Here is a 12,824-nt window from a genome sequence, read left to right on the forward strand (position 1 = left end):
GCCTTAAAGCACTGTGCTGCCTTAAATCCAGTGCGATTAGTGTGCAAAAACTTGAATTCAGTGGAAATGATCAGCAGTCTTGATTGTACTGGTGGAAATACATGTATGTGTAGTAAGTGTAGTTCAGAGCTGCCATACATCTGGAGATTTTCTTGCTTGCTACAGAAGGCACATTACCCAAAGACAGAACTTCCTGAATGCTCTTGTTCAGCAAATTCCCTCCCAAATTTAGAAATTGTGTCTGTTTTTCTGTTTAACAAATCACTTGCTTATTTTCTCCAGGATTTTGAAGAATTACAGAAACAACTTGACTCTAGACTCCAGAATACTGAGATGTCAGGAGCCCATAATTCAGACTACCAAACTCTAGAAGACTTAGAAAGGAAGGAAAGGGAATATTCTGAGCACGTAATAGATAATGTAACTTTCTATTTTTTTCTAAAATTTTATTTTAATGTTATTCTTTTGGTGGGGACTGCTTTAGTGCAATGGTTTTGTTGACTAGTCCTCAGTTAGTATTTTATATGTGTACGAGGACTGAAAACAGCAAAGTATCTCCTATGCCCTCTGGGTCCCAATATGTTTTTCATACAAAAATGGTTTTTATACAAAAAACATTTTCATGTTTTTTGTAGAACACTACTGTTTTATCACACTGGGTTTATAGCTGATAAATGTCTATTGCTTGTCTGATGGTAAGATTTATTTCAAGCGTATGTGTAGCTTGACTTTTGCAAATCTTATCCTAGCACCTCGTTTTTATCAATCCCCAAAACTAAGAGTGTAATAAGAGATAATAAAAATTTTTTAGTTGAAAGAAGTACTAAGAAAATAATTACAGGGCATTGTTTTAGTAGGTTTTATGCATTTACTTTAGCAAAACATTTTTCTTAGCACATTAGAATACATTTACATGGTTTTTTATGTACAAATATCATTTGATAGCAGGCATTTGATCTTCAAAGTAAAGGGTTTTTTTTCTCTAGATTCTCTGTGTAGGAATAGGTTTCAGCCTACAAAACTGGAGGTTAAGAATATTCTATGTATTATTTTCCAGTAAACTGAGTGATCTGTAAGATATTCTCTCCTGTTTTTGGGGTTTGAGCAAATTGACTGGTGATGAAAATGAGAGGCTGACTAGTCAGAGTGATGGCTCTGTGAGCTGCCTGCTCTGATTGACTCTGGCACTTCAGCCCTGGACAAAACAGCCCATCATCTCAGCCTTGAGCCTTTTTCAGACAGGGTTTAACATTTTTTGATGTCTGATGTTTAAGTGCTTCACTGTGAATTTTCTCAGCTTTCTTTTGATTCTCTAAGCCTTTCACTTTATAGTGGAAGTGCTGGTAATGTTGGTACATCTGTATCAAGTTTCTTTTGCAATTTAACTTCACTCTGTGAAAAATTGATTGTTCGGAGTTCTCCAGAGTTAATCACATAAAAAAATCACTGGCAACCTTGCTGAGCAACATGGCATTTATTCACCAGCAGCAATCATCCCTCAGTGGCTCTGTCACTCTTGTGCCTGCACATGCTTTTCATCCATATTGAAAGTTATTTCTTTCTGCACAGATTTGTATAGATAGGGACCTTGAACTAATCCAGTCTTCTCTTGAAAATATAAAGGGGTTTTTTTGCCATACTCACAAACACCATAGGGGATTTTTTTTCAAAACTCATGGATACTTAATAAAAATTTTGGCTATGGATGAATTTTCTTATCTTTATGTGTACTAGTAATTGCATTGAACACCACAGAGTATTCACAATTGTCCACAGTCATAAGTGTTTGTAGGACCAGAGCCTAAAACTAGAGACTACCCATACAATAATCTATCAAAATACACTTTGCTGATACTGCATAAAGTACTTAATTCCAGTGCTGCCAATAAAGTACTTATGTAGCCTCTGGCTATGAAAGGCTTTGACGGTGAAAAACAGTAACAATTTTCAGTTTTCCTTTTTTGTAAAAAATGTTGTTTGACTGGAATGCCTGCTGCTACAGCTAAATAAGCTTCCCAGGAAAAAAAGCTGCAGTTTATCTTTTATGTTTTTCTCTTTAATACTAAAAACATAACAGGTTTTTGTAGATGCAATATGTGGAGAACTAACAACAAATTCTTAGCAAGTTAAAAGGTTATTTTAAAATGTCAGGATTGACCTACTGGCTTTATTTCACCACCAAGTGTATTATCATATAGTAAACAAGCTCTTTTTTTTGCAAATTGTTCACTATAACTAATACTGAAAACTGTCTGTTGTCTCAGTGACTTGTATCTCCATAGACTCAGATGTCTCTTGCTGTAATGAAATACCTGATGATTAATGAGGAAACATGGGTTGTTTTTTGATTCATATTCCACAGATGGAAGCTTTCTGGAAGCAGACTGACAAAGCCCAGCAGGCTTTCTTGGACCAATCAAAATGCTCAAGTGCCAAAACAACAAAGATAATGATGGATCTGACCGAGAAGATGATTGCAGTAGAAAGTTTGTTAAGTGAATCTCAAGATTTGCGGGCAATGGTAAAGTAGAAAAAGAAATAAAAGTTGAGAGAGATTTAGTCAATCTGAACAGAAAGAATGATGTAAGTGTACAGAGCCTGTCATTCCTGCTTCAGGATATAGAGTGCTTAGTACAGTTGTCTCTGAGCTTTATTGCAAAAAGCTCAATTGCTATTGCAGATTATGAAGACTCACTCTCATTTCAAAATGAAGGCCTGTACTGTTGTGCCATATAGTACCTTGAAAAGAGGTCCAGGACTTGCATGTTGCCCTTCTGTCCTTCTCTCCTTGAGTATTTAAGTTTGTTTTGCAAACTTGTTGTCTTTTGCTGACTAAATGTCTTCTCAACAGCTACAAATAATGAAAAACACCAACAGTTTTAGATTAGCTCTTGCAAGTGAACATGCAATAGACCCACTGCCATCCTGTACTGATCAATATATTCAGAAATATTTAAGTACATGAAGATTGTTATTCACATGGTCTTGAGAAGCCACTGCCGTTTACTGCGTGATTTGGGAATGAATAATTCAGTGAAAGGAAAGTACAACCAAAGACAGATTCTTGGTTTCTAAACAGGACTTTATGTTTGTTTTAGGACATTCAGGAAAGGTTATTCAACTGGGAGCTTATGGTGAAAATGATCGATTCCCTTAAGTCCTATATACCAGAAGAGTGCAAGGGTAGATTAATTATTGTATCAAATATTCTGGACCATTTAACTGTAAAGAATAATCTTTCAGTCCGACAAAAGGAAGAACTTCTAACAGATCTGCACAAGGCCTTCTGGGAACAGCTGGCACATTTCAGTAATGGTGAGTACTTAAACTGGAGCTCATGACTTAATAAATATGGGTATGAGTTCTCATTATTGTATTAAAAATTTTAAAAAATTATGACTTTATCCCTACGCCCCTGTTTTAAAAAGGTATTGATGAATTGACTGAGAACAGTTTTATTCTGAGGGGTGTATGCTTAGAATGGGAACTTTGGCTTTATGCCTTTTATGTCTTGTTCTAGGTACTAGTATGAATTTATCTATGGTTCACATAATCTATACCTTATTTCATTTATTTGAATATTGAAGAAGAGTCACATTTGTAACAAGTATTTGTGATATTTCTCTGTTTACTGTTTATGCACTTGACATTGGTGGTGATAGTGGGTAACACAAGACACTGCCCTTTGATCTCCTGCTAACATGTGAAGCCAAAAGATACACAAAGCACGTATGCTATCACTCTTGTAAAAAGATAATTTTAAGGCTTATGTTCTTCACACAAATCTCTCTTTTATTATGTTAGAGTAAAATACTTTAAAAATGAAGTCTTTTCCTCTTCCTTTTACACCCCTTCACATTGCCTATCTGAAAATATAATTTTAAAGTCTAAGCTGACTGATCCACTGATTTAAGGTTCTCCCTGTATCACTTTGCATGTTACCTAATGCCCAACATGTTGAGAAACATACCCCCAGCTTTTCTGATAGGTGCTGTATCAGGGCTCATTGCCTCCCATCAGCATTCATGAAAAATTATAGTAAATGTTCAACAAAAAGGAAAATAGTGAGAAGTAACTTACTCTCACACAATTTCCAGAACCGTTTCTTCTACTTGTGGCATATTTAAAGAAAATTGTTGTGGCTAAATGGCATTAGGGTTATAGTTCAGTGAACTGAATTGTCAGAATGAGCACAGTCTTGTTGCAGTATGTTCTTGGTGCAGTGCTCACTATGGACTTCTTGTCAATAAATTGTGCCATATCTCACAGTCAGCAATTGACAGCATCACAGAGTGATTCAGGTTAGAAGGAACATCTGGAGGTCATGTGGTCCACCCCATCTGCTCAGGCAGGGTGAGCTACAGTTGGTTGCCCAGGACCACGTCCAGACAGCTTCCATTTCCAAGGATGGAGAGTCTACAACCTACCTGGGCAACCTGTTCCAGTGCTCAGTCACCCTCATCATTAAAGAGTGTTTCCTGATGTTCAGAGGGAACCTCCTGTGTTTCAGTTTCTGGCAATGGCCTCTGGTCCTTTCTTTGAGAATAACAGAAAAGACCCTGGCTCTGCTTCTTCACACCCTCTCTCCGAATATTTATATACATGCTAAGATCCCCCCCTGAGCCTTCTCTTATCCGGGCTGGATAGCCCTAGCTCTCTCAACTTTCTCTCACAGGAGAAATGCTCCAGCCCCTTCATCATGTTAATATCCCTTTGTTGAACTCTCTCCAGTATCTCCGTGTCTCTCTTTTACTGGGAAGGCCAGAACTGGACAGAGCACTCCAGATGTGGCCTAGCCAGAGCTGAGTGGAGAGGAAGGATCACTTCCCTCCACCTGCTGGTAATGTTTTGCATAATACAGCCCAGGATACCATGACCTTTCTTTGCAGGAAGGTCACATTGCTGGCTTATGTTCAACCGGGTGTCCACCAGAACCCCCAGGTCCTTTCCTGCCAAGCTGCTTTCCAGATGGGTGGTCCTCAGCATGTGCTGGTGCCTGAGGTTGTTCCTCCCCAGGTGCAGGATTTGCACTTCATGTTGAACTCCGTGAGATTTGCATCAGCCCATTTCTTCAGTTTGTCAAGGGCCCTGTGGATGGAAGCACAACCATGTGTGGTGTATCAGCCACTACTCCTGTCTTTTCTGACCTCTGCAGGCTTGCTGAAGGTGCACTCCTTCATCCAGGTCACAAATGAAGATATTGAGCATGATTGGACCCAGTACTGGCACCTGGGGTACACCACTGGCTTCCGGGTGGACTTTTCAGTCCATCTCACTGTCTGCTTGCCCATCCTCTTCTGTATGAGGATCTGATGAGAGACTGCGTCAAAAACCTTGCTGAAGTCAAGGTGGCCAATATCCACTGCTCTCCCGTCATGTACTGAGCCAGTCATTTTGTCATACAGATTGGAATTCCCATGCTACAAACCTGCTCCACTATGAAAACATCAGTTACCCATGTGAACAGTTTGCTGATACTCACAAATTCACGTATATCGTGATATATTTTATTTCATGGATGTTTGCTTCTAAAACTGGTTATGCCTACTTCATAGTCTTTGCATAGGTTCAACCACTAATATTCTGTAAGCATAAAGAGAAATCTGTGGGTGCTTTCTGCTCCTTTTTATCAATTTTCTCTTGTTCCAAAGCAAAAATACTTCTGTCAGGGCCTTGGTTTTATGCAAAGTAGGTGTTCATAGTTACATATAGCTATATATTGTAGTTAGTACATCCTGTGCAGAAGGGCATTATCAACCTCCTTGTTTTAGATAGAAATGAAATGTGCTTGAAAAAAATGATCTGAAGTGCAGCATTTTTCCCAATAGAGTCTTCTGTTGACTTTTCTTATGAGCTCATAAATATCATACCTAAAATTTTCAAGCAGAGCACAAAGACAGCAAGACTGTACTCCTATGAAACGAACCAGGAAGTAGTAAAGAATCAAGTAGTGTTTAAAAATAAAACATTGCTACTCTTATTCAGGTGATATTTTTATCACAGGCTTTCCTGTACTTTCAGTGCACTTTCAAGTGTTTTGTCAGTGCATCCTCAGTCTGTGGATAAGCACAATAACTTAGCATGCAGAATAAGTAACATGCTTGGTGCTGCAGTACGGTGCTTCTTTATTTCCTCACAAAATAATTTCTCAGAGTAGCTTGATGTGGTGGCAGAACAGCAGACACAGGTAACTATTCTTTTGCATTCCCCTTTAGCTGCATGTATCAGGAATGAAGTACTGCTCTGGGGCAGGGCAAGTGGGGAAAATGAATAAAATTCTTCTTAGGTGGACAGGCAATGAGACATGAAGTAGTGGTAGAACATCAAAAGCACAAATTCCATTCAGCAACCCAGGGTCCAGATAGTCTCATGAATATATAAATCACTTAGAACTGTAGGGGGGATGAAAGTTGAAGGAATTTAGTCCCAGATATTTCACAGTACTTCAATATTTCAGTATTTCATACAGGGACCTTGACAACTTTTGCTGCAGGTTCTTGAATAAATCACTTTGGAAGCCTAGTATGGCTGCATGCCAGACTAGGCTAGTTTAAACTAGCACTGTTTTAGACCTTTTCTCCCCACCATATGTTACTGCCCCTGTCCTTGCAGCAGCATTTGCATATCTGCAAATAAATAATGAGCCACTTCTGGACCTTCCTGAAGCAGTGGAGGGAGGTTTGGGAGGCTGCAGGAGGGAATCTGTTTCTTTGAACTAACACGCTGCCTTAGCATAAGCAGCAGGACCAGTGAAAGGGAGGGTGCAGGATGGTAGCAATCCAAAAACCTGATAGATTTAAGTGCCATGTAATGACTTAAAAGTTCACAGCTGAAAAGACCATCAGGGTAAGAAGCAAATTTCAAACCCTGCATGGTAATTACTTGTCTATTTCACTCACTAACAGATTTCCATGAGCTTATGTTGTGTGACAGCAGCAGATGCTGCTTTCTCCCTGTGGAGTTGTGGTACATAATTGTTCATGGTTTGTGTTCCAGAATGTATGCAGCAAAGTAAAGACCTGATCTTGAAACGACTGGAGTGCCGTGCAAAGAAGAAGGAAGAGTTTAAACACAGACAGGAAGCTGAACAAGAGAGTCTCCTTAGTAAAACTTTTCTTAATGAAGATATTCATAATTTTCTCAAGGTGAGCAAGTAAAAGCTTGTTTTCACTGTTCTTTAAGGCCAAATATACTGCCAATTTCTCCCAGTTCCATAAAACTGGGAATTTTGAGTCTTCATGAGAGTTATGTGTGGTAGCACAGGTGGACAGGGTCAGAACCCCTGTTGCCTAGGCTTGCTTGCCTAGAGACTTTTCCTCCAGTGTTGGTCTTGTTGCACTGGAAGAGAATGCCAAGGGGGTTAATGCAAGATTGCATGTTTTGTAGAAGACATCTTTTACTTAGGTACTATATGTTTGCTTCACTACAGAAAATCTCTGCAGGAAAGTATCTAGCCTGCATTACAGAAGAAAATAGTTTGCTTTGATCTAATTGCTTTTCTATGAGTGAGGTTACCAAGCCTCAAAAGACTATCAAATTTCACAGAAGCAGAGGAAAAACTCATTATGATCTCTGGCAAGATGCCTTAGAGAAGTTTTGCAATTGATAATTTAATATGGTGTGCAATGGCTAGTGTAATCTTTTCTTGGTTGTATTTTCTATAGAGATCTATTGTTATTGTTCAGAATGAATGTACATAATCAGAGTTCTTAGCTATAAAAGCTGAGAGTGCAAAACTTCTATAACTACTGAGAACTGCAGACCCAAGCTATTAAGAATTAAAGAAAAAAATCAATCCTCAATTTTCATGGAAAGAAATAATTTAAGGTGAAAGTGGTTACATCCAGAAGCACTAAAATATTGGTGAAATTTAATAACTTAGATAAAATTACTGTATGAGAAGACCCAGATTCCAACTGTAGCAAACTCAAAATTTATTGATCTTAACACCGCAATTTTGTACTGCAGGGCCACGTTCTTTAACTATATTGTATGAATTGGATAATGCAGTTACTGGTTTTGTATGCACACCTGCCTGGCAACACCTCACTTGAAAACAAAACGTTTCAGGCACTTTAAAACAGTAGAGCACTTTTTATATCTTTGGCTTTTTATAACTTGAGAGAAATAATTCTAGCACACGTTTTTGTAGCCACTGAGCACTTGCGAGTGTATTTTCCTTGTACACGTCACAGGTCTCAGACACATCCAGGTTCGTTCAACAAAGCTTAGAAATTTTGTATTAAGACCTCTTCCCTACAATGACATGCTGTGTTCTGTACACCTTAGAAAGCTAATGAGTACACTTAGTTAAACTGTAGACTAACAGTCTGCTTATGACAAGCTGAGCAAGTTGGGGCAATTTGCACTTCATGGTGCAGGACAGAACACAGTTGAGTCTTAGTATTATGAAATGTCTGTGTGCAAATTATAAAAGTCAAAAATGTAAGCCTTTCTGCTGCCATGGTGGGAGAGTCTTTTGTCCTAGAACAGATGGGATCTTGAGTGCAGAGACCTCTTTAAAGAATAAGAAAAATTTGTATATACGTGCAGATCCCATGGTTTGACTTCAATAGTCCATTAATTATGTTGTGAGAACTATCCCCTCAGCATTGAAGAGCTATTTTAAACATGTTTCATGGTTTCACAGCCAGCTCAGCAGTGAAGGAGTTGATCCCAAAGCCTGACCGTAAACCCAGAGTTTTAACCATCAAAAATACTTTTCTTCTCTGCCTTTCCCCCCACACCTCATCAAGGGACTCACACCACTGTGGGAGCAGCCTTGGCAGTAACTGACCTTTCTGCTGAATTTTAAGTGGTTGGCAATTATGAAGGTGGATTTTGCAATGAACTTTCTTCACATCCGTTTCTTCTGAACACAAGTTGGATGGTATTGATTTAATTGCTGCAGCTGTGATTTTTTTATAATACAGTAAAGGTTAGAGTCCTTGTCTGCTTCATCTATGTTTCCACTGGAAAAGGAGCATTTTAATTTTGTCTTTTACTGGCAGAGAATACAGAGATGATGAGATGAAGCACACAAACTATAAAGTGCCAGTTACAGTAACCCAGTCTGGCTCAGCCTACCCACAGTGGAGGTACATGTTATCGCAGTTAACTTGTCAAATTCTGTCATAAACTGCGATTCCATGAGAAGTGTGAATTTTCGAGTCTACCTCTACGAGAATGATCTGTGCATGAAGAGTTTGTGAGCACTTTGGTGCTCTTTAGAAGAGCTCTACTGATACACCTAATGAAGAAAGCCATATTTACCATGGGAGTGTAAGAGAACACTTGGCAGTTTAAATCAAAATATGAAATATTTATGTACATGACTACTCATTAGTCTAAAAATTGAGGTAGTCTGTGTCTGTGAAATTCAGTCTTCCATGGGCCTGCCAACACATCCACAGTCACACTCCTCACTTGAAGAAAAAATTACTCCCCTCAAGGACCAAGTCAGGACCAAGTCATAGATCATCCTTTCAGTAACCACCATGGGGCATGGTCACCAACCCCAGTGCAAAAGTCCTGTACAGTGATACAGCTGTAACTCAGGTGTCTGATGGTGACATCTGATGGCTGTTCTGCACCTCGTAGTACCAGCTATGATGTGATTCTCATACGCCGTAAAGCAGGTTTCCAATCAGATAATTTTACATGTTTTGCAGTAATAGGTCCATATTATTTAACCCCAAATTGCTGAGGCTGAGGAGTTTTATACTCAAGACTGGAATGCTCAAATTACGGTGGTTAGGCAAGTTTCGTTTCCCTCTGAGTCACTGTTCCAGATAAACAATTACTGTTGCAGGATATATGGGAAGGGTGTCAAGGAAGGAAAGGGAAGGATCACAAGAAGCTATCCAAACCTTTTCAGAGATTTAAATATACCTATTATGTTTCTTTTAGGCTTACCATGAGCTGATAGAAAAACATCAGCGAGCACAGTGGGAACTGGAGGAGGAGGATGACTGCGAGAGCACAGAGGCTGTTGCCAGTCTCTACAAGGTGCCACTTCTGGTGATAAATGTCATTTGTTAAATTAATTTTGAAGACCCTCTAACCCCCCTACACAGTGTCAGGCCTTGGAGATGATTGGAGAATTGCAGGAAAGATCATGGTAGCTCCAGGAGTCTAGGTTGGCAAACCAGAAGATGGACAATCTTCCACAGTAGCATGTTTCTTAACCTCATATTAGTCAGAAAATGCCTGCATTGTCTGCCAAAACGTGCTGCCTGGGTGGCTGACAAGGCTACAATAATGTTGAGGGCATACAACATCTGGTATTACTACCAGGAGGGAGACTTCATTTGTGTAGCATAATTATCTCTCCTACATCATGGTAGGATGATACTATTCTTAGCAAACTTCACTACATCTCCAAAAATAGTCTTTTCATCTCTTTTCCTCTCAGAGAATTATTTTTTACTCTAGTTAGTTCCCTGAAATAGATTCAGATCTTTAGTGTAAGTAATAGTGTAACACTTCTTTTTGCTACGGATGTGGAAAATATGATGCTTTATGCTTTTGCGTCATCTTTAATTATTTTCTGTCTGTAATAAAGAAATAAGATAGCATGATCTATCTGATGAAGCTCAAAACTGCAGTCAGCAGTGACCTTTAATTAGGCTGGAACTAATAACTTTCAGCTCAACAGGATCCTTGTCACGATTAATTATGACCAGATCAGGATGTTGTGGAAATTTGTTGTCCTTATCACCTAATGATAATATACGCATGCAGTGTTAATTAGCACTCGTCCACATGCACTTTTTCAAATTCAATTGATTAAAAAAAAAAAGGCACTGTATTTAGAACAAATACTTTGGACACTGTTTTATGTAATAGTGCAAAAAACAGAATATTTGAAAAAAACTACTGCTTTAGAGAAAAGTATTCTTGGAATGATATGCCAGGGAATCAGAGTAGATTAATTGTGCAAAGTTATTTAATATAAGAAAAGTCAACACATATGCTGATGTTACTGCACACAGTTCATTGTCCAGTTACTAATTTCTCCACTCCCTTCCTCTATTCACATGAAATCTCTGGAGACCAAACTTTTTTTTACTCTGTGCAATTCCACCTCATTTGTAAAATTATATTGGTTTCCTTTATTGTGTATTCTGTCTTAGTGGCAGAAAGATCAGATTGAAAATCCTATTCCTTTCATCACTGCTAGCTAAGTTTACTTTCCCACTTTTCCCGTTAAAGAAAAATTGGTTGGGGTAAATTATGTTTTTCTAGAATTGCCAGGTTGCCAGGAGAACTGCACAAACTTGAACTCTGCCAATTCACCCAGGTCTGAACCATTACATTCCATATTAAAACTGCTCTCTTATGACTAGACCCAAACAAATATTGCCAGACATGAAAAACTGCAAGTACTGTGATCCAACTGGCATCTGTTGAATGAGGGTCCACAAATCTTAATTTCCACCTTTCTTCCTGTAATAAAATATTTTTACTGTGATATTGAACATAACAAACAACTGCAATTTCTCCCCTTAGCACTAAATACAGAATACTACAGACTATTTTAAGAGAGGAGGCTGGTTTTGAATATACCTTGGAAGCTAGAAAGAAGAGGAAAATACAGATGAGCATATCCACACTTTAGGTAAATGGGACTGTTCTAACTTCTACAGCTGAGGACAGTGCAGTAGTTACACTTGTTTTCTGTTACCTGGGGCATAAAAGCAGAAGTAGTTTTGCTGTTAAGGGAAGGAGGTGCATCTCACAAACACAAAACCTTTACTTCTCTCTGCTCCACCACACTTTCAGAGCAGAAGTGCAGCTTGGACAAACAGATCCCTTTCCCTGGGCAGCAGGACTTTATCCCTTCACTTAGTTGCTCCAGGTTTCTGCTAAAGAGAAGGTACTGCTACCAGTGGAGATGGCAAGATACGTGTGGGAAGGCAACAGGGATTTGAGATACTCTGCAGTGCAGTGGTGTGACTGCAGATCAGGGAGACGTACACAAGCAGACATTAGACTAACATCCAGGTACCAGTGAGCCTCACATGGCAAAAGTCAGCTCTGTGTTACAAGACCTATGTCCCCATTGGGTTTGAAGCAGGGTCTTTGTAGAACCAGCTGGTTTGGGCACTTCTGCAAACACTGCAAAGCTCAGTGGTGTCATTCCAGAAGGTCTGCTCTCCCTGAAGCTTGACTGATAGTCATTTGACTTGCTCACATTTGGAAGGCTTGGGCTCTACTGTTGCTGTTCTACCACAAGCAAGAAAAAGGTTAAATTAAAGATTTGGTTAAACATTCTATTGTTCGCTTAATCTCCGTATTTCCTGAGTGCAAGTGTGTGTTACTAAATAAGTGAGAAAGCAAGAAAACAAATTCACCAGTAGTAGTAGTGGTCTATTCTATTGCTTTTTTATTATTCCAGTAGAAATGGAAGCTTAGCAATATTACTGAAAACACTGAGTGAAACTCTCTGAAGTCACCCTGGCATACTCCACAGATACTTGGATGAATATTCCTCAGCTTGTGGTCCATAAGACATCCAAAGATAGACTTAAGAAATTTTAAAAAGATGCATTCATACATTTGTAAACACAGTAAGAGTGGAAAGAACTAGAAGTAATTAAAGATTTAAGAGTTCAGTCCATTTTTTATTTTGTTGCAAATGAAAATTAGCCTTGGAAAACTGCACAACGTACTTATTCTTTCATACACACAGAGGTCAAATAGCTGTTGCATTTAAGGGAAATAAAACTGAGATGTCTTGGTAGGAGCTAATTACCTAAATTCAAGAGGAAGCAAAGAATCTCAAAGAATCTCAATCCCAATTTCTCCATAACCAAGATTTA

The 12,824-nt window shown here is 38.8% G+C and overlaps 1 protein-coding gene across 5 annotated transcripts in view; it reads left to right on the forward strand.

Annotated features, from left to right (window-relative positions):
• The window catches only part of EVC (EvC ciliary complex subunit 1), a 48,462-nt gene that overhangs the window by 10,404 nt on the left and 25,234 nt on the right, over positions 1–12,824 (forward strand). For 3 of the 5 annotated variants that reach the window (XM_051798527.1, XM_051798526.1, XM_051798528.1), the window contains exons 7-11: positions 283–420; positions 2,363–2,521; positions 3,099–3,315; positions 6,997–7,145; positions 9,910–10,008. In XM_051798527.1, the coding sequence (XP_051654487.1) occupies positions 283–420; positions 2,363–2,521; positions 3,099–3,315; positions 6,997–7,145; positions 9,910–10,008 (762 nt within the window). The remainder of the gene's footprint in view (positions 1–282; positions 421–2,362; positions 2,522–3,098; positions 3,316–6,996; positions 7,146–9,909; positions 10,009–12,824) is intronic. The other 2 variants (XM_051798529.1, XM_051798530.1) reach the window with 2 other exon arrangements.

Source organism: Manacus candei, unplaced genomic scaffold (assembly GCF_025592945.1).
Source record: "Manacus candei isolate 608988 ecotype Guabito, Panama unplaced genomic scaffold, ASM2559294v1 h1tg000048l, whole genome shotgun sequence".
NCBI classification, from domain to species: Eukaryota; Metazoa; Chordata; class Aves; order Passeriformes; family Pipridae; genus Manacus; species Manacus candei.